This window comes from Centroberyx affinis, unplaced genomic scaffold (genome assembly GCF_046629955.1).
Source record: "Centroberyx affinis isolate AG114_WGS23_722 - 3 ecotype Tasmania unplaced genomic scaffold, CSIRO-AGI_Caff_v1 ptg003779l_1, whole genome shotgun sequence".
In the NCBI taxonomy this organism is placed as follows: domain Eukaryota; kingdom Metazoa; phylum Chordata; class Actinopteri; order Beryciformes; family Berycidae; genus Centroberyx; species Centroberyx affinis.
Genome location: NW_027281652.1, coordinates 108,782 through 132,120, shown reverse-complemented (window position 1 = coordinate 132,120; position 23,339 = coordinate 108,782). Strand labels below are relative to the sequence as shown.

Below are 23,339 nucleotides of genomic sequence, written 5' to 3'. Positions count from 1 at the left end.
ATTTCAGTTCACTGAAATGAGTAGCCAAGCAATTTCAGTTTTGGAATTGCATCATAATCCCTCCTCCTAGTTTTCTCTTTTACTACAGTGCCGTGACATTTTGCAGACGGTATTGAATCAGGTTGCTGATGTGGACCAATAAATGTGAATTTTGAGAAGCAATCGCAGACGTTGCACAATGATGATTCTACTGGCCTCTCTGGATCAAACCGAATAGGTGAACGACCTGCGTGGGGTGGTTACATCATCGTGACAGTTCAGCGTTTTCTTCTTTGACACAGATAACGTTTTTGCCTTGTTATCTTCTGGTCAGCACACCAACCACTGACAGAATGGTGTTAGAAAGCAGTCAGCCTAATGTTGTAGTGGCAGCTAAGAATTTGGTTATAGACATGGACTATGCCTGGGCTGAGTCCTAGATGGAAGGCATTTCTCTCATTTTGTAGATTCCCATTGAATGGAACTTTTTGGCTGAGCACTAGACATAATCAGTGTTTTGGAAAAGAAAAAAAAGCCAATAATGTTCTGGGAGATGGTGGGAGTTGTTGTGGGGTTCAGTTGAAGGTTCCAGCAATAGGGGCTGGTCGTATGGAGATCTTGGTCATCTTGAGGGAATAGGAGGTTCCTGTGCCAGGCTTCCAGTGAATGCCTTTCCTCCTCAAAGAGCGTCCCTTTGCCCTCAACAACCACAAGTACCTTCCGTTGAGGTTGGTCTCTCCGCAGGCGTTGAACCACCAACCACCTGCCAAATGTCATGACAAGAAACATCAGACATGCAGACATGCATTTTCAAGGCATCATCTCCATATTGTGTCCCTGTTCTGGTGTCAGGGGTTCATTAATGTGGTTATGACTGTGGTGTTGAAGCGGCTAGATATGAGTTGCTTGTGCTGAATAGATGCTCAGCTCAGTGTGTGTAGTCCTATCCGTTGTCTGGTCACTCTTTACCTGTGTAGTTGCGAGCGCAGTTGGAGTCCCGGTGGTTGTCGTTGTCTCTGTCCTTTGTGGAGAAGCTCATGCCGGTGCTGTTGGCCATGGCATCGGGCAGGTCCCCAGAGAGATGGCTGAGACGGAGGGTGTAGTGGGTGGTGGGACCTCCCAGTGAGAACTGGTACTCGGCCCAGTGCTTCTCCTCCTTCCAGTCCTCCAGATCAACACGCAGGATGTAAGCTCCCTGCCTTGCCAGGCTGTGGATCTTCTTCAAGCCCAACCAGAACTCCTCTGCATAACAAATACATTCGTTTTTACCTTTTCTTGATGTTTTTTTGACACAAAATGTTTATTTACAGTATGTTTACAGTTAATTTGGCTGTTTATGTGGTCTTGTATGAACTTAGAGACTCCTGTTTTGAATCAGGGGTGGCAGCTTGGAACACTTGAGACTTGTTTCCCTTGGCCTGCGGTACCATGCTGCAGTCAACGTTAAGCATAATAATTAGGCAGCTAGTTGTGAAAGAAATTGACACCAAAGAATTCATGGCTGCAGGAGCCGTCGCTTCAGTGGAATGTGGCATGACTGTACCTATCAGCAGCTTTCCAAGTCTGGCTAGTGTTAGAGGGAAATGCTGCCAAAGCCTGCCACAAACTCAGACAATAGAGGAAGTCGATCTGTCAGCTGAGGGCTGATATGCTACAAATATTGCTTCCTTTGGCCATTCCTACAGGAAGTACTTAGAAAATGCTTTGTTGTGTCTGGTTCTTTCTTTTTTTTTTTCCTCCGAATGCCCGCAGGCTTTTGTTGAGAAGATTATAAGGCAGAGACAGAGATAATCAGGCCTGTGCTCTTATCTTAAGATGTTTAAACTCTATTTTCAAGCTGTATTGACTTCCCAAACTGATAAGCTGTACTTACTAAAAGCCCATTTCAGAGTGTCTGTGTTGTTGGATTGAAGTCGTGTTTTTTTTTCACTCTGAAAATTGATCGGCTAAGCTCTTGATTCAAGGGCTGTCTGTGTTTTTGATTTTTTTTTTGTTTTTTTTAGATTAAGGAATTGTTTTGGAGCAAAATGGACTGAAATTCCAATGAAACATTTTTCGTCAGTACTACACTCAGGTCAATTGTGCCATGTTGCTTTTACCAGAAAATGGCATTTCAGATTACTTTGTATTATCCACTTGCTCTGTCCCGAAGAATGTCTTGGTTTGCTACATTTGCTTAACTTTGCGGCCATGAAATTAGTCCTACAGTGCAAAGGTTTTTGGAGTCTATCTCCCTTCAAAAGTACCTTCAATGTTTCTTGTTTTAGGTAAAACTTTTTATATTTTTGGTTTCTATTCTATTTTTGTTTTTTTTAAACTGTGATATTTAAGCTGCTATTGGTGGAGACGTCAACATTTCTGTTTGTTCACAACAATCCCAAGCACAATGCATCCATAAAAAGGGATTATTAACAACTGTGTATTTATGAAAAGAGAAAAAAATTAGTCGAACTGAACCTGATTTTGGCATATACTCAAAGTTGTCTACATGGAATTGGAGTTCTAAATAATATAAATAGCACTCACTTTCCAGATCTCCAAAGCCTTTCTCGTACTTTTCCCATATCTGGTCAAAATCCACTGAGCCATCGACCCTATGTTGGATAACTGTCGAACCCCCATCTGTGGAATGGATATATTTCATGTCAATTGACTGATAAAAGTCACACACACAAGCATGCAAGTATCAGGAAGCCTCCTCTCCTTCCTGTATCTGGGATATCTTTCTGGGATGAGGAGACTGATACCCACTGCCCTTTTGGATAACCTGTTCTGTGGCTATCTAGCAAGATAACCCAAGTATTTTTTTTCCTAGCCAGTCAATTGTAGCCATTTGCTAAGCACGTAAATGCTAAGGATTCATCCCACAAGCATGCCTTCCTCCAAATACTTGCTAAAACAGAAACAGCATTTTGGTGCTGTCTCAGAAGTCCCAGAAGATTGATTGCCCGAGTCTCACCCACCTGAACCCATTTCGCAGTAAACATTGAATGGCTCCGATTGGTTTGGCTTGATAGCATAGACTCCACTGTTTATCTCTCCTCTGTCAAACAACTCACTGCAGTCCATGGGGAGATCTGAAACACAACAAAGAAAGACATTGGTAGGGAGGCTATAGCAAGAAATGCATCAGCCACTAGCTAAATGAAACAGGTACAGGTGTAATCCTTGGATAAACAGTATGCTTCAACAACACATATATTCCATTTGGAGTGTTGTAACATCCAGTATGTACCCTATGTCAAATCCAAGTTACCCAAGTTACCAAGTTACCTTGCATTTTCCCTTTGTTTGTGGGATAATGTATATTTTGTTCTTTGGATGGGTCACCTTTTTGAATAACTCTTAAACCTCTCTTACCATTTGTGTCCAGGCTAGTTGAGTTTCCCGTCAGAAATTCAAACATATCAGGTGCCACCGGGTCTGAATCCACTGCCACATCGATCGTATCTTGAAAATTGTCATAGCTAAGCTGCAAGAGAAGGCAAAAATGAATTCAGATTGTGAGTGATACATGTATTATAATGACCAAAGCCATTGCTTCCTATATTGCTTCAAAGTAGAATTTGCATAGATAGCTCTAAATATCAAACTTGATTCTCCCAGATGGCTAAGGTTTGGCCTCAAATGACAAAATGTGCTAAAATCTCATAGCTTATTTGGCAGTTGCATGATCAGAGGAGTGTTTCCTACCTTCTCCTCCAGGCTTTTAATCTTGGTTTTCTGGTGGTCAAGCTGATCATGCTGCTCCCTCACAGCTTTCAGCAGATCAGTGATTGTTCTCTCCTGAGCTTCAATCACCTCCTGAAAAAGGCAAGTCAGTCTTCAACATAGTTGTGCATTATATATGTATGTTTTATTTCAATCTTTTTAAGAGCAACTGTATGGCACAAAAAGTTAACTATATGGCAGATTGGTATTGGCATTCAATATCACTTTTTTTGCATTAATGAGCAATATTATGAATTCTATTAAAAATTAGAGTAAGATGGAAAAACCGTATTGGGCTCATAGGATACATGTGCTTAAATTCTATATATATCCTACATATTTTGGCAGCATGAGTGGGTTATGTTTTCAAGCACTTTGAGGGTTTATAGATTTGTGGTCAGACAAGAATGCAACATATATTCGAGCACACATTGTGTCTCACTACTTATCTCTGTAATAAGACTTGATTATTAAGAGTTGATTATTGTCATAGGAAGATCAATAATCTTTGCACGTAATCTTTTGATAGGTTGTTACTTACTGAGTAATATGCAGTGGTAATTTTAAGTGGGATGTAGGTGGATGGCATCCAAATTTGCACAATTTGTTTAATGCACCCCTTTTGTTAGGTGGATTTGAAGGAAAACTTTAGGTACACTAACAATTTGCTTGCTCACCATTCACTTATCTAAATGTACACAAATCTCCCACTAATAAGACCTGGTGTTGTACAGGCTTATATGAAGAATTCTGAGTATTTACTGCAGCACTTCTCACCTTGAGCGATACGATTTCACCAAGCTGTTCGGCAGGGACGATGCTTTGTGACAACCCCTTCAGCCTCTCCTCCAGGCTCCCCACCTTATTCTGCAGCTGGCTGCGCTCCTGCAGGATGTTGTTGATCTTGGAGTTGATCTCCAGCGACAGGTTCTTGATCTCCTCATTGTTGGTCTTCAGGAAATTGGTGGTTTTCTTCAGCTCTTCCTCTTCCTCCTTAATCTCTGAGGTGACCACCGAGAGCTGGTAAAAGGAGCGGTCAAAGATGTTCAGCTTCTGGAAGATGTCATTGATTTGGCCCTTGGTCTTGTGGACGAACTCCCGTAGGCTCTGTCCTAGCTGGAGGAGGCCGTTTGCCAGGAGGCGAACGTCGTCAAGCATGGCAAAGCGGGACTTGGCCTCGGTTGGGCTTGGTGCTGGGGTCAGGGCCTGGGAGGGCGGGGTGGGGTGCTCTTCTCTGCCTGAGGTGTCCAGAGTAGGGAGAGCAGCAGTGAGGCTGGCCAGCAGCAGCAACAGGCATAGCAACTTCATCATGGTTCTCTTGTCCAATCTTGAATTGTGGAACAGCAAGAATCTTCTAACACACTGTTACTTTCTGTTTGTTCTCTTTTCACTGCTCTCACTTTCCTCCACTGTGTGCAACTCTCCCTCCTCTCCTTTCTCAACCCTCTCTGTGTCTCTCCCCTCTCTCTCTTGCTGACTGCCTCTCTGTTAAAATGATGTGAGAGCGGCAGGCTGCCCTGTGTTATATACTACTCTCTCGGTAGAGGAGGGGGGGATTAGCTGATCATTAAACCCTAGTATGTTTTAGCTCTGTACCCCCTCAAATCCCCCCGGAGCCCCCCCTCTCCTGAACAAACAAATCACAGCAGTGAGCAAATGGTAAATACACCCCCCTTCTCTACTACCCATTTAACCCCAGCCCACGCTCCCCCAGGTCCCAACCCCCCCTCCATACCACACCCTACTCTGCTCTCCATCTGTGGTGCTCAGCTTTAGCTGATCAGCAGAAAGCCAACAATGGCCATCACAGGGTTTTGATGGATCGTTGGTCTGATCAATCTCAAACCTCATAGCCCTGCACACACCTCGCTCTGATTGATAATGCTGTGTGTAATTAATGTTCCTGGGTTTGATTTAGCATCCTGCTGAATCAGCCTAGCATCAGTCTCTCTCTCTCTCTCTCTCTCTCTCTCTCTCTCTCTCTCTCTCTCTCTCTCTCTCTCTCTCTCTCTCTCTCTCTCTCTCTCTCTCTCTCTCTCTCTCTCTCTCTCTCTCTCTCTCTCTCTCTCTCCCTGGGTGGGGAGGGGAGTGGACTTGTCATTGGCACCAGGGTTACGCTTCTGGGCGTGAATGATGTTAGAAAGTTTGGACAGTGTGTACTCATCATCTTGGTTTTATTGCTCAGCCTCTGCCTTTTTCCAGATTTGTCATGCAATTTACCATAACTCAAATTCCACCAGACATGGAATGGTGGATATATGTACTGATTTGCTTGCAGCTTTTACAAGGGTCATTTGCGTACACAGAGTCTGGTCATAAAAGCAGTTTTTATGGGGAATTCTTACTCCGTTGTTTCACTTGGTTGTCTACTAAAAGTTCTCACCGGGACTTGGTACAGTTCAAGACAATGTAGGCAAGACGTGGTTGTCCTGCCAGAAATTCAAACTTAACCTCCATTACTGGAATGTCTCACAATCAGCATTTCTCTATGTGAGTATCTTCTGTTGCTCTTCCAGCTTAGCTAATATAATGCCCCCAATAATCTGCGTTCTGAGCATTTGGTGGATTGCGTGGCAGTAGATTTGAATGTGGCTCAAAGAGTCTGAAGCATATAGCCTAACATATGTCCCTGTATGTGGGTAGAGAAAGCACCACTTTAATGCATTAAGTACAGTCTGGAAATATGTATCTTTTTTCCATTAAAAGCTAGCCTATAGCTGGCTTTGGATAACAAACAATGGAAAATTTTCAGCATTCTGGCTGATATAGTGCACCACAAAATACCACAGTCATGCCAATTAGCTCTTTCTAGTAATTTGTGGTTACAGGCGAGAATTACTTCAGTTCTCAGCAATGTAGACATGACTGCTATTTGCTCATGTGAAAAGAGCAGAGAGAGAGAGAGTCCTTGATATGGCAAGAGAAATATTTGACAGTGGCCTAAACACTTTTACCACACATTGTCTGGGTCCATTATTCTTCTTGGTGTTTGTTTTACAATGGGGATTTGATAATTATGTGAATACCTCAGCTTGGCCCCTGTACCTTTTAAATCCTCAGAATTTACTACTACTTGCATGGGACTAGTATTATGTGGGAAACCTATGGAAGTGAGAATTGCTCCCCAACCTGTGCGTTTTGCAGAGCTGTATTCTCACATGCCAAGTTCTGACCGAGGTAACCTGAGATTGAATTTGGCACACTCCCATATTTGACCATTACGTACTGTAGTTTTTCAATAACAAATCAAAGTGTTATGATAATCTAGCGAGGAAAAATAAATGAACTGGATAAATCTGCAACTACTATGCAACCTGCAGCATTTTTTCATTAAGCAGTAGTTAAAGCAAAGCAAGAAAGTAACAGCTTTGTTGTTCAAAATGTACAGTGAAACTTATTTGGTGGTCACAAACTGGTTTGGTGTTATCGGGGAAGTGGCATTCACCAATGTATAGTAGGCAATTTGCAGTGGAATTTTCACTTAACAAATTATGAACACCTCAGCAATCATTACAAATCATGAGATGTCCTTAGATAATACTACCACAATAGTCTTGTGGGAGTGCTTAAGAATGGATAGTGCATTTCCATTCAAATTTCATCAACATTCATGAGTGTCCATTTGACTTTACACTTGGGATGGCCTACAACATTTGGCATACTGATACTTACCATGCAAACAAGTATTAGTTTGGCAGAAGACACTCTGAAAGCTGGGTTAGGGTTAGCTGATGTGTTACCATGGCAAAGGCATCGTTAGGCTGAACTTTCCAACTTCCTTTGTCTTGTGGTTCCAATCTTACTTGGCAAATAGAACATTTTTTATTGTGGTAGGAAATGCCTCATCCTCCTCAGCACACCTCTCATGTGGTGTCCCCCAGGGGTCAATCCTTGGCCCCTTATTACTCTTGCTTTATATGTTTCACCTAGGTCATATAATTAATAATCATAACATTTCCTTCTATTGCTACGCAGATGATACACAAATGTATGTTCCGATAAAACCTAGTGACCCCAGACAACTTAACCTGCCTGAAGGCTAAATAAAAATAAATCTGAGATTGTACTGTTTAGCCCACCTAATTCAATCAAGCTACTACTGGGTTACCTTGCCAATTTGTCTACCTATATAAAGCCTGCTGCTAGAAATCTGGGCGGAATATTTGATTCTGACTGCTGCTTTGATGACTGAGTTAAGAGGGTGGTTCAGTCGTGCTTCCACCACTTGAAAAATATTTCGAAAATGGTGTCTTTTTTTATCCTTTACTGACCTTGAGAAGGTTATCCATGCCTTCATCTCTTCTTGCTTAGATTACATTAACTCTCTCTACTCCGGCCTCACCCAGAATTCACCCAGCCTCTACTGTCTGCAATTAGTGCACAATGCAGTTGCTAGACTTTTAACCATATCTAAGTCAAGAACATGTTACGCCCATACTAGCCTCCCTACACTTGTTGCCAGTTTTAGAATTTATTTTAATATATTACTGATAACTTTTAAGGCACTGCATGCTATGGCCCCAGCTACATATTAGACCTTTTAATTCCTTATGAGCCCATGGGTAGCCTCAGATCCCCAGGGAGAACACTTCTGGCTGTTCCAATGTCCAGGCTAAAGGCGAACGGTGACCAGGCTTTTGCTGTCAGAGCCCCTGGGCTTTGGAATGCTCTCCCTGAGGATATCAGGCTAGCAAAATCAGCGTTATCTTTTAAATCTCTTCTTAAAAAGTACTTCTGTAGGCATTTTATAACATGATGGCCTCTTCCATTTTATTGTATTCTATTTTACTTTCTAGAACCCATGAACAGGCCGTTATATAACTGCCACTTTTTATAATTTAAACTCATATCTACATACCTTGATTTTATTTATTCACCCGTATTTTGTTCTTTTTGCCTTTACTTATGCCGTGAAGCACGTTATATAACATGTTTTGAAAAGTGCTATACAAATAGTTTGTTGTTGTTGTTGCAGCCCTCTACTATCATTGAAATAGCAAAAGGCGATTACAGTGATATGCCTGGAAGTGTTCTTTCTAGTCATTCCAATTCTATGCAGTGACCACTTCCTACATTGGCCTCTCAGTGACCTTTGAGTAGACTGCTCTCTCAACATGTGCTATCAGTCAGTCCTTTGTTCCACAGTTGGAAACAGTGGATGCCTCTCCACAGCAACACCACCCTTTGTTAATAAAAAGGTGAAAGTAGAGTAAAGAGCACTCCCACCACACGTTCACTATTTAACATTTGTCCATTTGTTAGTCTCTCATTATACGGGTGGGGTGGGTGGTCGGACTAGCTAAATATACAAGTTTATGTAAAAACTCTAGAGGTGGAAAGAAACTCATTTGTAACTGTACTTGAATCAATTTTTTTTAAGTTGTAGGCTTTTTGAAAAAAATAGACCAGTTCTTGTTTTTTTAAGTTTTTTTCTAACAGTGACTTTGTCCCCTTATGTAGACCTACCCTCTGGGCCCAGTGTAGGGGAGGTGGGTAAATGGTATCTCATGGGTGGGGGTGTATGGGGAGGGCTGTAATAGTTTTGAAATAGTCTGAGGGCCATGTATAGTTTGGCTGCCTCCACCGCCATCATGTGTACTGATTAACCTAAGTTGAATCTGATGAGATGAACCGACCAATCAGAGATACTTCCTTTTTTGCGTAGAAGGGAACTGCCACTTTGGCATTGCAAATCCAGTCACTCTGGGGATTATTTCAGTTCAAGTTCAACAATCCCCAAGAAAGCTGCCATAAAAATTGTTAGGAAACATTTGGAACCCTTTGGAAGCGCGTGCTCGATGGAGGGAGGAAAGATGGGGAAACGGATACAAGTGCTAATTGTCAGGGAGGAGAGATTCCCACGCTTCCCTGTCAGTTGTGGTTCCAGCTGTGGTCTCTGGAGGGTCGTTCCCCACTGACTTGACTACGTCACTGCGGTTCGTCAGCTGATCTCGGGTTACTCTGCACTGCCTATGATGGGAACCCCCCCCCCATGGGACAGAAAATGTTTTTGACAGCGCATTACCTTTACTTTTCCCCACTGGTCACAGTGACAATGACCAGGAGTCTTACATTCCCAGCCACTTTCAATATTGTACTTGCCAAATTGTGTTTTAGAACAGAATTTTTTTTTAATTTTATCTTTGAAGTTGGCAGGCAAACAGCCAAGGCAAACCATACACTTAAGCCGTACAACTCAGTTCAGGATTTGTGTTATCGAGGGGGATGCCAACCGCCCCCCCACCCCCTCGCCCTTTAAATGACCTGCTCTCTATTTAGAGTAGTAGTAGCCATCTTCAGTGAATCAAACTCTTTTCTGCTCCCCTGTCTAGCCTTACACCCTGTCCTGGAAAATGTACGTCAGCATGTTTACGTTGTACCCTCCCATACGATTGACAGGCCAAGCCTCCCTTCTCTACCAGTCAAAGGAGAGTATACCCATCATGATGGTCTTGCCCCCTTACAGTTGCCAGATCACAGAATCTGATGTAACTGTGCTATTAAACCGGGGCAAGCACGTTCAAAGACGCCTGGCTTGCATGCCAGAGGAAAGGGCCATGGGTGAAAATGTTCCAAAGAGTGGAATAGAGGGAAATGTTACATAGTGAATAAGTAATTAGTACTTAGGTAATGAAATGCTTATTTATTTAATTGATAAGTAACTAAGTATTATAGTAATATAAAGAGATGTAGTGGAGGTTAAACCCACATGATATCTGTTTACCTACCTTTCTATTAGCAGAGTAGAGTTTACCACTGTTTTATCCTGGCATAAATTATTAATTATGAAAATATTACCATACATCATATTAAGTAAACTGTCAAACTGATGCAGGTTTAATGAGGATAGTGTCCTTTAAGGGGAAAGCATAAATTATTGCTTTTATATAACAAATTGATTTTTCTTTACACTGGTGCTTGTTTGCCTTACGATCATCACCAACTGGAAGCCATGGGTCCACCATTAACTCACTGAATAAAATGCATTAATTTGGTGTTATTGTCACTGTTACTTTTTCAAGAAATGCAAATGTATTATATTTGATAGGGTTTTGTGTTGCACATGCATAAGCTGTGACTCATATCCTGGTATCCCAAAGCACTTTATCTTTTCATAATAGGTACACAAATACACAAATTACTTTCAGCTAATAGAGGTCAAGCAAAAGACATTGATTTAAATGTCTTTTCATTGTACATTGTACAACAAGTTGTACAAATACAACTACAAGTTTTCACTGAAAGCATTTTTAAAAGTACTAGGCCGACATTCCATTTTTTTTGTTACTCTGCCAGTACTGCGCTAGAAGTGGGAATAGATTTTTTTAATCACAATTTAACAAATCAATTTGTGTCTATATCGATTTTTATCTATTTTTTGAACTGTTGGTTAATTTGTTAAAATATTTATTTGAGTATTTATTTTGAAAGACTGCATCACAGTTGTAATTTTATTTTATTTTTTTAAACAATAGGCGTAAATGTGTAAAGGAGGGTCACTTTGAAGAGCTCCGCTGAGTGCTGAGTTCAAATTAAGTCAGGGAATCTTATCTTAACAATAATACCACATAGCAGCTCATTGAATCCATTTTAAGGCTTCACAAATGGATTTCATTTTTATATGAATCCGCCACACTTGGGGAGCAATGTTACATAATGGAGTGAATGCGCAATTCTCTCAACACAGAACACTCAGAACACTCAAATATTTATATAAGATGGGGTCAAAGTCATTCGTTGGATACTTGGTGTTGCCTTACTGTAGATGTTTGTTATTTTCCATTGGTATTGAACCATTAGCTGAAGAAGTTTACACAATTTGTAATGTTTATTCGGTACAGTTGCTTATGTGACATCATCTGTGATGTTCCTTGTTTCTCATGGCTTACATACTATGTGTGTGTGTGTGTGTGTGTGTGTGTGTATGTGTGTATGTGTGTATGGTTTCAGGAATCTGCTGTATGTGAACCCACAGAGTCTTAACTTTGCCAACCGCCAAGGCTCCGCCCGCAACATCACAGTGAAAGTGCAATTTATGAACGGGGAGGATCCTAACAACGCTATGCCGGTATGCCATGATGAGATGTTATAAGATAGCAAACTGTCTTCACTTTTGAATTTGTCTTCTCTTCATTTGCGGTTTTGATAAGTTGCAACATTTTAACCAATCAATCATTGTCAGGCATACTGTATGCATTTTATTTTTTCTGTATGTGTTATAATGCTGGTAATTTAGGACTATTCCCAATACATAGTCATATTAGATATTTTGTTGGTAACTGTAGTGGCATTTGGTAAGACTGGTTGTACCTTGCAGCTCTGCGGTGTGAATGGGCAGCTGTATGAATGTCAAACATGGCATCACTCAAAAATTATGCATGCTGAGCAAACCTTCCCAGGGTAAATAATGGTTAAGAAATGGTCATAATCCATCATGCCATGACTTTATGGTCATCAGGAATATTGTTTCTTATCCCCTAGGTGATATTTGGCAAGTCCAGCTGTGCAGATTTCTCTAAAGAGGCATACACTGCTGTGGTGTACCATAACAGGTAAGTTCTTTGTGGGTTTTTTTTGTTATTTTATTTTTTGGGGGGTTTTGGCATTTTTTGGTTGGCACTGAGACTAGCAGCCATAGAAAATCTTCCAGAAACTGGTGAACTGAAAATTTGAGTGTGATTGGACGATGTGTAGAAATTGATCAAGGGAGATGACAGGCAGGCAAAATAGTACTTATCCAAATGTTTTACTTATGGTTAAGTCTTTACTTAAGAAGGTTAAAAATGTATTCAGCAATTAGACAATCTTTGCTCTCTGGGGAAGATGTCATGTCCCTTCAACCCCTCTTAAAAACCTTCCCAACTGTTCCTGGTCATGGGCTCTTGGGTTATGCAATCAGCTCATCCATACAGGAATGGCTTAGTTGCCCTCCTCTAAACCAACATATACTGCCAAGCCTAGCACCATGTTTTTTTTGTCTTAACTCACCCATAGACAGACCAAAGACCTTATTTTGCTTATATAACGTTTTATGATTCAGCTCATCAAAAAGTGGTGTAATGGCTGTATATAGTTATGCTGAAATTAATGTGTACAGATAGTTGTAGCAGAAACACTCTGAATGAAAATGATCTAGAGTGGAATTACTGTAAACATAAGTTTAAGTTTGAGGTCTTTGTATTGTAGTATGATTTATGTAGTGGCCTCTGTTAGCACTGCCATGTTAAACCTGAGTTCTAAAAATCCAAAATGCTGAGCCTTGCACTTGCGCACAGTCTCTTTATGATTGTCATGAGACTCTGTGAAATCCACAAGCAAGCCCAAATTTTTTCAAGGTGGATTGAAAATAAAGCTCACAAGTCTTCTCCTTTAATTCAACATTAGCATGACCTCTACTCTTATGCTTGTAATAATATATGTATTTACCTCTTCTACCTCTAAGGCATTAATTAAAGAATGGCTTCAGTCAACCTTTTGGAGATTGTCCAGTGATGTCCTTGGCACAGGCTCCGTCCATCTCTACATAAGAGCTCTGGGCTCTCTAATATTTTATCACCTCTATTAGGTGTTCTTTACGACACCCAGTGGTTTGTCATTTGTCACCCAGGGGTCACACCTTCAAGGTTAAAGTTAATCAACCTGTGACCGACGCGCCAGCGTGACTAGGACAATCGTCCATCATGACGTTTTCCAGCCCTTTCGAGTGCTTATGGTTAATGGTCAATTACAGTCAGCATTTCACTCAGAGATGGCACAATATTTCTCTTGTCAACACTCTCAAAGGCAAATAGGAGGAAAACTGTGTAAGACAAGGTCCTAGCCCTCGTCATAATTTGTCACTAGGCCTGATTCAAGTTTTGGGTTCTGTCAAAGTTTTGGTCTGTCCAGCTAAGGAAAATGGTCATCGTCAATAAAATATTAGTTTGTTTGAAGAGTTATTGTTGATCTGGAAGGGTTCCACCTTTGTACTTTTGTCTGCTTTTTGCTTTGATGTTCTGTGCTCAGCCAATAATCTGTTATCTTTTCCATTAGGGAAAAGGTTGCTCCTGGTGCACTTCTTCACTGAGAATTTTTTCTTTTTCTTATCCACAAACAAAATGTCTGTTCCCATGAGAAATGAGGGCCCTTTCTCTGCCCTTGTCTGCCCTTGTCAAGCAGTTTTAGTCATTTTTAAGCCTCCAGGCAATCCTAGTGGTTTTGCTGATGGGCCTGCTTTATTTGTGGGTCGTCTGTTTGTTTCTGGGCCCTGGCTTGCAGACCAAGTGTCCTCCTGTGGGACTATAGGGAATTCAATTGAAGTGAATTATGGGGAATTTGGATTTTCTTCTCCTGACTTCCAGGATGAGCCCTTGTTCTGCCTTGCGGACATAGTTTCCCAAGTTTTAAATGTACTGAGCTATAAATAGAAGAAATGGAGATTTGAATTGTTTTATGTAATGGTAGCTGCAGAGATGGAAATTTTCCAATCCTGCAAGTCTGTGGCTAGTACTTGTCAACTAATGCTGGTGAAGTAATACCTACCCTAGCCAAAATTTGAATGAGCCTACAGTGAGCATACGGTCCCCCACCAGTGATGGCAGCGCCACCTTTGGGCAAATCAGTGACAACAATTCCCATGATGAGCTTTACCGAAGTCTTATTTTCTGGAAATCTAATGGGAGGACCCTATAGATATTTATGGCAAACTTGTTCCCCATTAACAGAGTAAATGTGTAAATGCCAGCTCTCAGTGACATCATGCACTCAATTTTCATCGAAATTGAGTTATTCTTTTGGAGATATGTGTACAAGGCATAGGCAGATCCATAGCCGGCTGGGGAATGATTGGGACAATGAGATGTAATGTAACGATATGGAAATGGCGTTTTTGGTGGTTGCCTTTTATTAAACATGAGGCAGTTTTTAATATTGGTTTTCAATAGTGTTATATCAATGATATTGATTGCCATCATCAGATCCCCTGACTTCCACGATGAGATCAAGATCAAGCTGCCTGCCTCTCTGTCGGACCACCACCACATCCTCTTCACCTTTTACCATGTCAGCTGCCAGCAGAAGCAGAACACACCGCTGGAGACTCCTGTGGGATACACGGTAGGTAACAGCCGTACACACACACACACACACACACACACACACACTTACTTTTGTTACATATGTGCAGGCACTCACGTAAAAGTTTGTGCATGCCCATTCACAGTTACACACTGTTGAGTGCTTCACACTCAAGTGTTACACACTCTCTGTCTCTCTCTCTCTCTCTCCCTCTCTCCCTCTCTCTCTCTCTCACATGGTCACACTCACTCGTAGGAAACATATACTATTGAAATTTTTAGCCTTAGAGAGGCCATGATCAGTATAGAATATGTATTGAATGAAACGTGAGAAAGTCGTCGTGTTTTATTTTGTTGTTTTTTTCTTTCTTTTTTTTAATGGACTGTTGTCCCTGTTTTGTCCCTGTTTTGTCCCTGTTTTGTCCCTGTTTTGTCCCTGTTGTGTCCCTGGTGATACAGTTTGATGACACAGGGAGGTTGAGTCCAGCAGTTGACCTATTGTCACATTGTCCACTCTGTCCTTGCTTGCTGTCCTTCCTGTTTTTGTTGTTTTTTTTGTTTGTTTTTTCCAATTGTGACAGAAATACTATAGAAATCTTGGAAAAAAGAAGATGGAATATATGAAAATGTGTTTTTTTCCCCCCTTTGTGTTCTCTCTCCCTCTCTCTCTCCCCCTCTCTCCCTCTAGTGGATCCCCATGTTGCAGAACGGGCGTCTGCGGACGGGACACTTCTGTCTGCCTGTGTCTCTGGAGAAACCACCACAGTCCTACTCTGTCCTCTCCCCAGATGTAAGACACTACTTTTAAAGACTTGTTTTTACTTAATAAAGAAATAGGAATTCAGTAAAGGCAGTTGAAAGACGAGGCAGTTCTGATATATATGAAATATATATATATTCTGTATATGCATAAAAATTGCTTTACATGCACCTGAATTAATTTTCATGCATGGTAGAGAATTGGTTTAGTGCTACAGACAACTGAGATAAATGTTTAAATAGTCACATGGGTGTGTTTGTCAGCATAGAGGATGAGGAATGTGTTGTGCTGCAGCCTGGCATGCCCTCTAAAAAATTTGTGGGGGGAACACTCACCCATACTATTTAACATATCAAAACTATATATATCCAACTTCTCTCATTTTTGGGTAAGTCTCAGCCTTTAAGCCTGATTTATTATAAGCAAGCTAGTTGTTCTTCCAGCCTCGGTAGCCGATCTTGTCTTTTCATGGGTAGTTAAACAGTTAATTTTTACCAATGCAGCACTGGTTAATTCACATTCATTATTATACTCCAGGTTCCTCTCCCAGGAATGAAATGGGTCGACAACCATCGAGGAGTATTCAACGTGGAAGTGGTGGCAGTTTCAGCCATCCACACACAGGTAATATCACTGTTTACAGTAACTTTATTGACAGTATTTTTGGAAAATTAAAACTTTTCATGCCCCCATTCACATGCGGGATTAAGGCTGGTAAACACTAAAACTCATTGTGTCGCTGCCAAGGGTGTGCACAGTGTGACGCATACAATGTATTTTTGTGCTGATGTGAGTTAATGTGTGTTCATTCCCCTTTGTCTCTCCCGTCCTTCCTTTTACGATCAGCTGTATACAATTATACGAGCAGAGGAGAAAAACAGTATTTTGCTGTATCCCCCCCCCAAAAAAATTCTGCTTTTCAGGGATAAAGAAAAACAGCCTAATTCTCGGAGCGTTTGCCATGGAATCATTTTCACAAGCCTCGCGCACGAGGAATCATGTAAAAAAATTTAATTCAAGAGAAGCGAAACAACCGCACATTGTTTTTTGTTCATTGTTTTCACACTTTGGCAGTAATTCCTCCCCTGCACCAGTTCATTAGCGAGTGAACCTCACCTCGCTAATAATTTACTGAGGTCCACTCCATCTCTGTGTCGGCTGTGGTGTGGAGGGCTTGACTGTGGTCCCCAGGAGCCTAACTGGGGCTAATGTGCTCATAAATCACTGCTCCTGGCCAGATTAGACACGCTGGATTCTCCTGTGTTCTTGCAGTAACTTTCGTTCTGTGGTTTCCACTTGGTGAGCCAACTTGCTGGCTCACACTTACAGACCAGTAGATCCAAGCTTGCTTTTGTTTTATTTGTTGACTCCCCTGCCCCTTTGACTGATTTTTTTTCTCCTTTTCTTTTCTCCACCTGATTCCGCCATCGTCTTTGCTCATGTTTCCTTGACCATTTCGTCTTTTTCTTATTCATTTCTTTTCTCTTCCCCTTCATCTTTCTCGCTCTTTTTCTTCTTCACCCACATTCTTTTCTCATTCCTTTCTCTTTCCTTACGCCTTTTTCTACCTCTTCTTTCACCCCCTATTTCTCTCTCTCTCTCTCTCCTCCTCTTCCTTCTCTGCACCCCTCTTTTTTGCCCACCCCAACTCTCTCCATCCAGGACCAGTACCTGGATAAGTTCTTTGCCTTGGTGCACGCCCTGGATGAGCACATGTTCCCCGTAAGGATAGGAGACATGCGCATCATGGAGAACAACCTGGAGGCTGAGCTCAAGTCCAGCATTGCGGCGCTCAACTCCTCCCAGCTGGAGCCGGTGGTTCGATTCCTCCACCTGCTACTGGACAAGCTGGTGCTGCTGGTGGTGCGGCCGCCGGTCATTGCTGGACAGATAGGTAATGTTGTGTTAGATTTAAGCAATAAGCCATGTGGAGTCATGTGGTCACAGGTGTGTGTTTATTGGGTGTTGTACTCAGAATGACTCAGAATCAGAACTGTAGACCAGAAAAATGAATCATGACGATGAACATGAATAAACATAGCAGCAGAGTCAGGTTGTCCTGGTGGAGGTCCTGGCTAAGGGGCACACCACATGCCTGTAGAATACATGCAACCTGTTGTGTCAGGCTCACATTTGTCACGTGTCAACTGTTACCAGTCATAGCTGGACAGATCAGTGACCCACTTTCTTGCAAAATCCACATTGTGAAGCATGTATTCGCTTTGGCAGTACATACTGTATTTTCTACTGGCAATGGCACAGAGTTCCTAGAAAAACTTTAACCCCACCTGAAAAGCATAGCGAGGTTAGTATGACCTCAGATATGTTTACAAAAACATCACTGGTCACTGACAAAAACTGAATGCACAGAAAGGCAATGGCCATGTTACCATTTGACTGGTAAACTTGAGATGGCTGATAATGTTGTAGGAATCACCATTCACACAGTATATGAGACTCAGACAAATGAAGTGTTACCATTGCAAAAGTATAATTTGTATAAACACTAGTTGGCAAGACATAGTGGGGGTTTAAACATAAATCTTAACTATTTTAAAAGATTATTTTTGTGTGTTTTGTGTGCGTAATCCTATGTACACACCTAACTGCATCGTTGCATATCTGTGTCTTTGCTTCTATCTGTACCTGTATCTGTGTGTGTGTGTGTGTGTGTGTGTACAGTTAACCTGGGCCAGGCATCCTTCGAGGTCATGGCGTCCATAGTGAACCGTCTTCATAAGTACCTGGACACCAGCCAGGACATGCACGGCCGCAACAGCCTGCTCTCCTCCTACATCCACTACGTCTTCCGCCTGCCCAACACCGACCCCAACTCACCCTCACCAGGTACATTATGGTCGATCCACCGAACCACCTCAGATTTTCTTTTATTCTGCATCTATTTTTTCCCATTTTTTCCTCCTATGTTCACTGCGTCTTCTGCCTGCCCAACACCCACCTCCGACTCGCCCCTCAACCTACCATAAATTTTCTTTTTCTATTTCCGTTTTTTTTTTTCTTTCTTTCTTTCTTTCTTTTTCTCCTCCCACATCCACTTTGTCTTCTGCCTGCCCAACACAGACCCCAACTCATCCTCAACAGGTAGATATGGTCCACCACCGTATGTCAGATTTTTCTTAGTCTGTGTGTTATTGTTCCTGTCTCCTCAAGTAGAAAAAAATTAAAAAAAAAGATCACGCTGTTGAATTCTTGAAGTGATATTCCATCTTGGTAGAGCTTTTTGTTCTTGGTAGGACACTTACTGCCATGCAAACCTCCCGTATTAGCTCATGAACAGTCAACCCGCAACATTGGGTGCCCTGCATATCTACAGTCACGCTATTCATTTGTTCTGATTTTGAAACTTTCCAAAGTAATTTATGAACTACTAGGATATGGAACCTGATAAAATTATTTCTTACTTTGCAAATGGAAAAACAAACATTCTGAATGACAGTGGTGACTATGGATGCCAGGGGTAGCTAATGTTTATGGACTTTTATTATTTCCATATGTAGGTATGCATGCTAAATGTAGGGTATGACCGATGTGGGTTTTCAAGGCGATACTGACATTAGTGCTGACAGTAAAGATCTTTAAATTTGACAATTTGCATGCCCACAAAATACCAAAAAGGTATTCAGTGTTTTCCCACAGAATTTTATTCTTGGCAGAGTGGAAAAGCCTCTGAAACGGCATATAGACCATGGGCACTAAAATTTTCCATTGAAACCCAGGATAATGAGGAGGAAGACGACACTGACTAGCCGATGAACGATTTTTAATAAAAGGTCAATATCGGCCCGATATACAGTATATTGGCAAACCAAAATATTGGTCTAACCCTACCAAAAAGTGAAAATGCTCTTCTAATGTCAGATATTTTTAAAATATTTTTCAGTCTGTTAACTTGCAACAAAGGCCTAGTAGTAGTAATTATTCCCACCTTCCCTGCTGTCACGTTTGCCTTCCTCTGTGTTTTGTCCCAGGCCCAGGAGGGCTGGGGGGTTCGGTCCACTACGCCACCATGGCTCGCTCAGCGGTCCGACCGGCCAGCCTCAACCTCAACCGCTCCCGTAGCCTTAGCAACAGCAACCCGGACATCTCCGGCACACCCACCTCCCCCGACGACGAGGTCCGCTCCATCATCGGCAGCAAGGTAAAGTCATCGAACGGTCTTTACACACGACAGCATGTAAGTCACTTTTTCTCAGTACTTTCGGGGGACAGATGATTTTCCTTCCCATAAGAATTAAAAGAGGCACTCAAACTCAAAATGCTGTGTTGTCCCAGTGTGGATGGACCTTAATGATTTTGGCTGCCATCTCCACGCCGTATCTGTGGATGTCAGAGTTAAATATTTAACACCGTTGTAGTCCAACAGCTATCATTGATTTGTGATCTATTTTAGACAGGCTCAACAACGGGGGACGGGGTGCTGAATCTGCAGTTCTTTACCTGCAGATAGGCAGAGGCCGTGCATGTACACAGTGATCCAGGGGAGCATTTATCAACATGTAAACTATAGCTAATGGGCAAACATCAACTTGGACATCTTATCTCCCTAACCCCTGTAACAGCAACCTGACTGACACACACACAATGCTCAACGAGGGCAGGTTGTGAAAGGCATATTAAACCTTTAGTTTACAGTCGCATCAGTGAAGCAGATGTTTTTAGAAGATATAACAGTACTTTGTTTCAATAGCCATATATCTTTTGATGACATTAAGTATAGGCTACTCCTTTCAATTATCTATTGCTTTACATGTGTCTATCTTTCCTTTTTATTTAATTTAACGTATGTTTTGTCATCTATTTTGTCTTTTATAATTTATAATTTGCCATTTAAAACAATTTTTTATTTGACCCCAAAAGTACTTGAGCCGTGATGAGTGAGTGATGTAATGTGCCTTTCTAATGGTCTTGCCTAACATGTAACCATGATGTGATGGATGCAGCCCCTTGTTTGATGAATGTTGCCTTTACTGCTACTACTAAACTAAACCTGTCTTCTCTTGTCTCCGAGGGAGGGGAAGCTATTTCTCACCACAGAGAGAGAAAGGGAGAGAGAGAGAGAGACCTTATGTTTTGCCTTGCTCTGTCTGAGAATCTCTTGTGTGATGATGATGATTTGGATCTTTTAATAACTGACAGCTAACCTTGTTCTGGGCCCTTGGCGTCTTCCAGCAGTCCTGACCTCTGAACCTTCTTTAACCTGTCGTTGTTCCTTCCTTCCCTCCTCCTCCTTCCCCCCCGTGCTGCTCGCTCGCTCCCTTGCCTCCTGCCTGCCCTGTGCCCTTTGACCTCGGCACCCCTAGGGCTTAGACCGCTCCAACTCGTGGGTGCACACCATGGGCTGTAAGAGTGCCCCCTGGGGATCCAGCCCCGGGTCCGCTCCAGAAACCATGCAGGTGGTTTTACGAATGCCCCGTCCTCCCCTGTGCCTCACTACAAAACAAACTCACCCTATTTACCTAAAGGGATACCGTGATGTTTTGAGTTTTGGTCTATTATTGCACTTTGCCAGACAAGTGTCGCTGAAAAAAAAAAAAAAATCCTTTATCTCAGGTATCCGTTACCTCCCACTCCCCTTCATTCCAAATAGAAATTTTCAGGTTTAAATTTTGTTCTGTTGTGCTTTTGCTGTCATGATCACATCCTTCATTTATAGACACAAGCTACTGTCTAGCTGCTTCCATTGGTTTCCAAAAGCGTGACTTTAATTGCCAGTAAGTTATTTTGCTATTTTGCCATTTTTCCTCCAAACTAGAAAGATCTCTGAACCTTGTAGAAAGTGGCTGGTGTATCGCAAAGGCAAAAAAAGACCAAAACATCAAAATATTACAGTATTCTGTTAAACCCTTACCCACAACCCTCCCATGATCCTTCACATGGGAGTCACAGCCGCCTCCATGACCCTCCAGCTGCCATCTTTAGTGTTTAGGTGTCATCCCTCTTTAGTACATCCAACACCTCTCTTTTTCTCAGAGTGCTTGGATGAAAAGATATAGAGTCGATATTCAAATATTGTAGTGCCAATTTTGAATCCATAGCAAAGTCATCCATGGCCGCAACTTCTCAAACATATCATGTTGTTGGCCTACCTTTCCATGTCAAACTTGCCTGCCATTTTAGGTTTTACAGTGATCAACCATAGCTAAGTCCTAATCCTTTTTATTTATTTTTTCTGTATTTCACAAAGAGTATTGTTGGAGTAGTAGAGAAAAAGAGTAGTGTTAGAAATCCTCTTCCATTGCCAGTGGAGAATTTTGTGCATTCATTTTATTTCATCTGTTAGCCTATTTCCTTTCCGCCTCTGCTTCTAACACATTCCTCTTTGCTCATAGTCTCCACTGTCACCTAACATTCCTGCATGACTTTCTACTAATCTCACAGCATTCACTGTGTGGCTGGAGCATGGTATATGTGTGTGTGTGTGTGTGTGTGTGTGTGTCTCTATGTGTGCGTATTTTTTGTTCGTCTGCTTCAGTTTCCATCTTCATGTGATGTCTTCTGTCATTTTAAGTTAACATGACATGAGCTTATGTTAGTTGCTAATTAGGACATTCAGCATTGTGAATCATCAAAATCCAAGACAAAAACAACTTGAGTCAATAAATCCATCATTTTTATTTATCATCATAGAATCACAGCTATTTTACCAGAGGTAAGATATATGCGTGTTAAATGTTCCTACACTGACAGAACATGTACATTGTCAACAGCCTAGGATGGAACTTTGTATAAGACTACCTATCCAGAATATGGGCCTTCTTTACTATAGGATTGTTTTCACTTTTTCCATTTTGCATCTGTGAATTAAACACTTACCTGGAGGGATGCAACATGGCACATCACTGACTAATGGCTGTGACATCAATTAAAAGGAAACAAATGCTATGCTTTCACTCAATGTCACAGTGCCTGGTTGCAGCCATTTTGCATCCCACCTATTAGGCATTGGGTTTAACTCAGTTGGGGATCACAGTTGGGATGTTTTAGCATATGAGTACAACTCTAAGTTGTGGCCGTGTCCTGTCTCTAATTGTTTTGTGTCTTCATGTTTGATAAATGCGTGCAAGAGACTGCAAAAGTGTGTAGTGTGAATGTGTGTGTGTGTGTGTGTGTGTGTGTGTGTGTGTGTGTGTGTGTGTGTGACCCAGCAGACACATCTCCTCGTGTGCTGAGGAAAAAGGTGCAACCCCATGCTCCCGTTGCTCCTCCACTAACCTTGTTGTCACCGTTCCATTCATCCCACCCATAGGCCATGGAGCGCTGTGGCAATCGCATGTCTTCGCACACTGAGAGCGCCAGTTTCTTGCAAACTTTAACAGGACGGTTGCCCACCAAAAAGGTAGAGCCACTTGCACAGGGGGAGGAGCCAACCCCAACCCCGCCCCCCCTCCTCTCACTCGCCTCCTCGCCTGTCTGTCTGTGGATGTGTGCCTCTCGACTGGTTGATGTCGTATTTGGTGGTTGTGGAGTCTTGTTGGATGCTGAATGTCACTGTTCCGCCTCTTGTTCTGAATGTGCGAAGAAGTTGGTTTGATGTGATATGAATGTTGGCTGTCGGTTACTCACAAAGCACACACACCCCAAAAAAGGTGCAAGTTATTGATCCATAAAACTTCAAAGAAATGAAGAAGAATCTGTTCTTCTCTCCATGCAAATAAAAAGTTATTTACATTCTCACCAACATGGTTCAGCCACATGTCATCACGATGCTACATTAGGAGACATTATTTGCATGGAGATAAGAGTGCATTTTTTCCTCATTTCTTTAAAGTGATATGAGTGTTGCACAGGAATGAGATTATTTTGGTGTGAATTAT

The 23,339-nt window shown here is 41.9% G+C and overlaps 2 protein-coding genes across 13 annotated transcripts in view; one reads left to right on the top strand and one right to left on the bottom strand.

The window, feature by feature from the left end:
- Positions 1-23,339, top strand: part of dock7 (dedicator of cytokinesis 7) — a 60,867-nt gene that overhangs the window by 16,448 nt on the left and 21,080 nt on the right. For 5 of the 12 annotated variants that reach the window (XM_071541055.1, XM_071541054.1, XM_071541053.1 and 2 more), the window contains exons 15-24: positions 11,641-11,758; positions 12,172-12,242; positions 14,646-14,784; positions 15,433-15,534; positions 16,042-16,128; positions 17,167-17,398; positions 18,187-18,351; positions 19,494-19,663; positions 20,826-20,918; positions 22,772-22,861. In XM_071541055.1, the coding sequence (XP_071397156.1) occupies positions 11,641-11,758; positions 12,172-12,242; positions 14,646-14,784; positions 15,433-15,534; positions 16,042-16,128; positions 17,167-17,398; positions 18,187-18,351; positions 19,494-19,663; positions 20,826-20,918; positions 22,772-22,861 (1,267 nt within the window). Of the gene's footprint in view, positions 1-11,640; positions 11,759-12,171; positions 12,243-14,645; positions 14,785-15,432; positions 15,535-16,041; positions 16,129-17,166; positions 17,399-18,186; positions 18,352-18,585; positions 18,607-19,493; positions 19,664-20,825; positions 20,919-22,771; positions 22,862-23,339 lie in introns of all 12 variants that reach the window. The other 7 variants (XM_071541050.1, XM_071541049.1, XM_071541052.1 and 4 more) reach the window with 3 other exon arrangements.
- angptl3 (angiopoietin-like 3) lies at positions 555-4,998 on the bottom strand. Its single transcript, XM_071541041.1, has 7 exons — positions 4,468-4,998; positions 3,673-3,783; positions 3,340-3,451; positions 2,943-3,056; positions 2,506-2,601; positions 949-1,221; positions 555-742 (listed from the first exon to the last, which is right to left on the bottom strand). The coding sequence occupies exons 1-7, from the start codon at positions 4,996-4,998 to the stop codon at positions 555-557; spliced, it is 1,425 nt and encodes a 474-aa protein (XP_071397142.1).

Bases quoted from the DNA above. Each gene is read 5' to 3' on its own strand.
- angptl3 (XM_071541041.1), bottom strand. From the start codon at position 4,998: ATGAAGTTGCTATGCCTGTTGCTGCTGCTGGCCAGCCTCACTGCTGCT. The intron at 3,452-3,672 runs GTAGGAAACACT...CTTCTCTTGCAG, and splicing joins TTAAAAGCCTGGAGGAGAAG to CTTAGCTATGACAATTTTCA. The intron at 1,222-2,505 runs GTGAGTGCTATT...TTTGTTATGCAG, and splicing joins AGGCTTTGGAGATCTGGAAA to AGGAGTTCTGGTTGGGCTTG.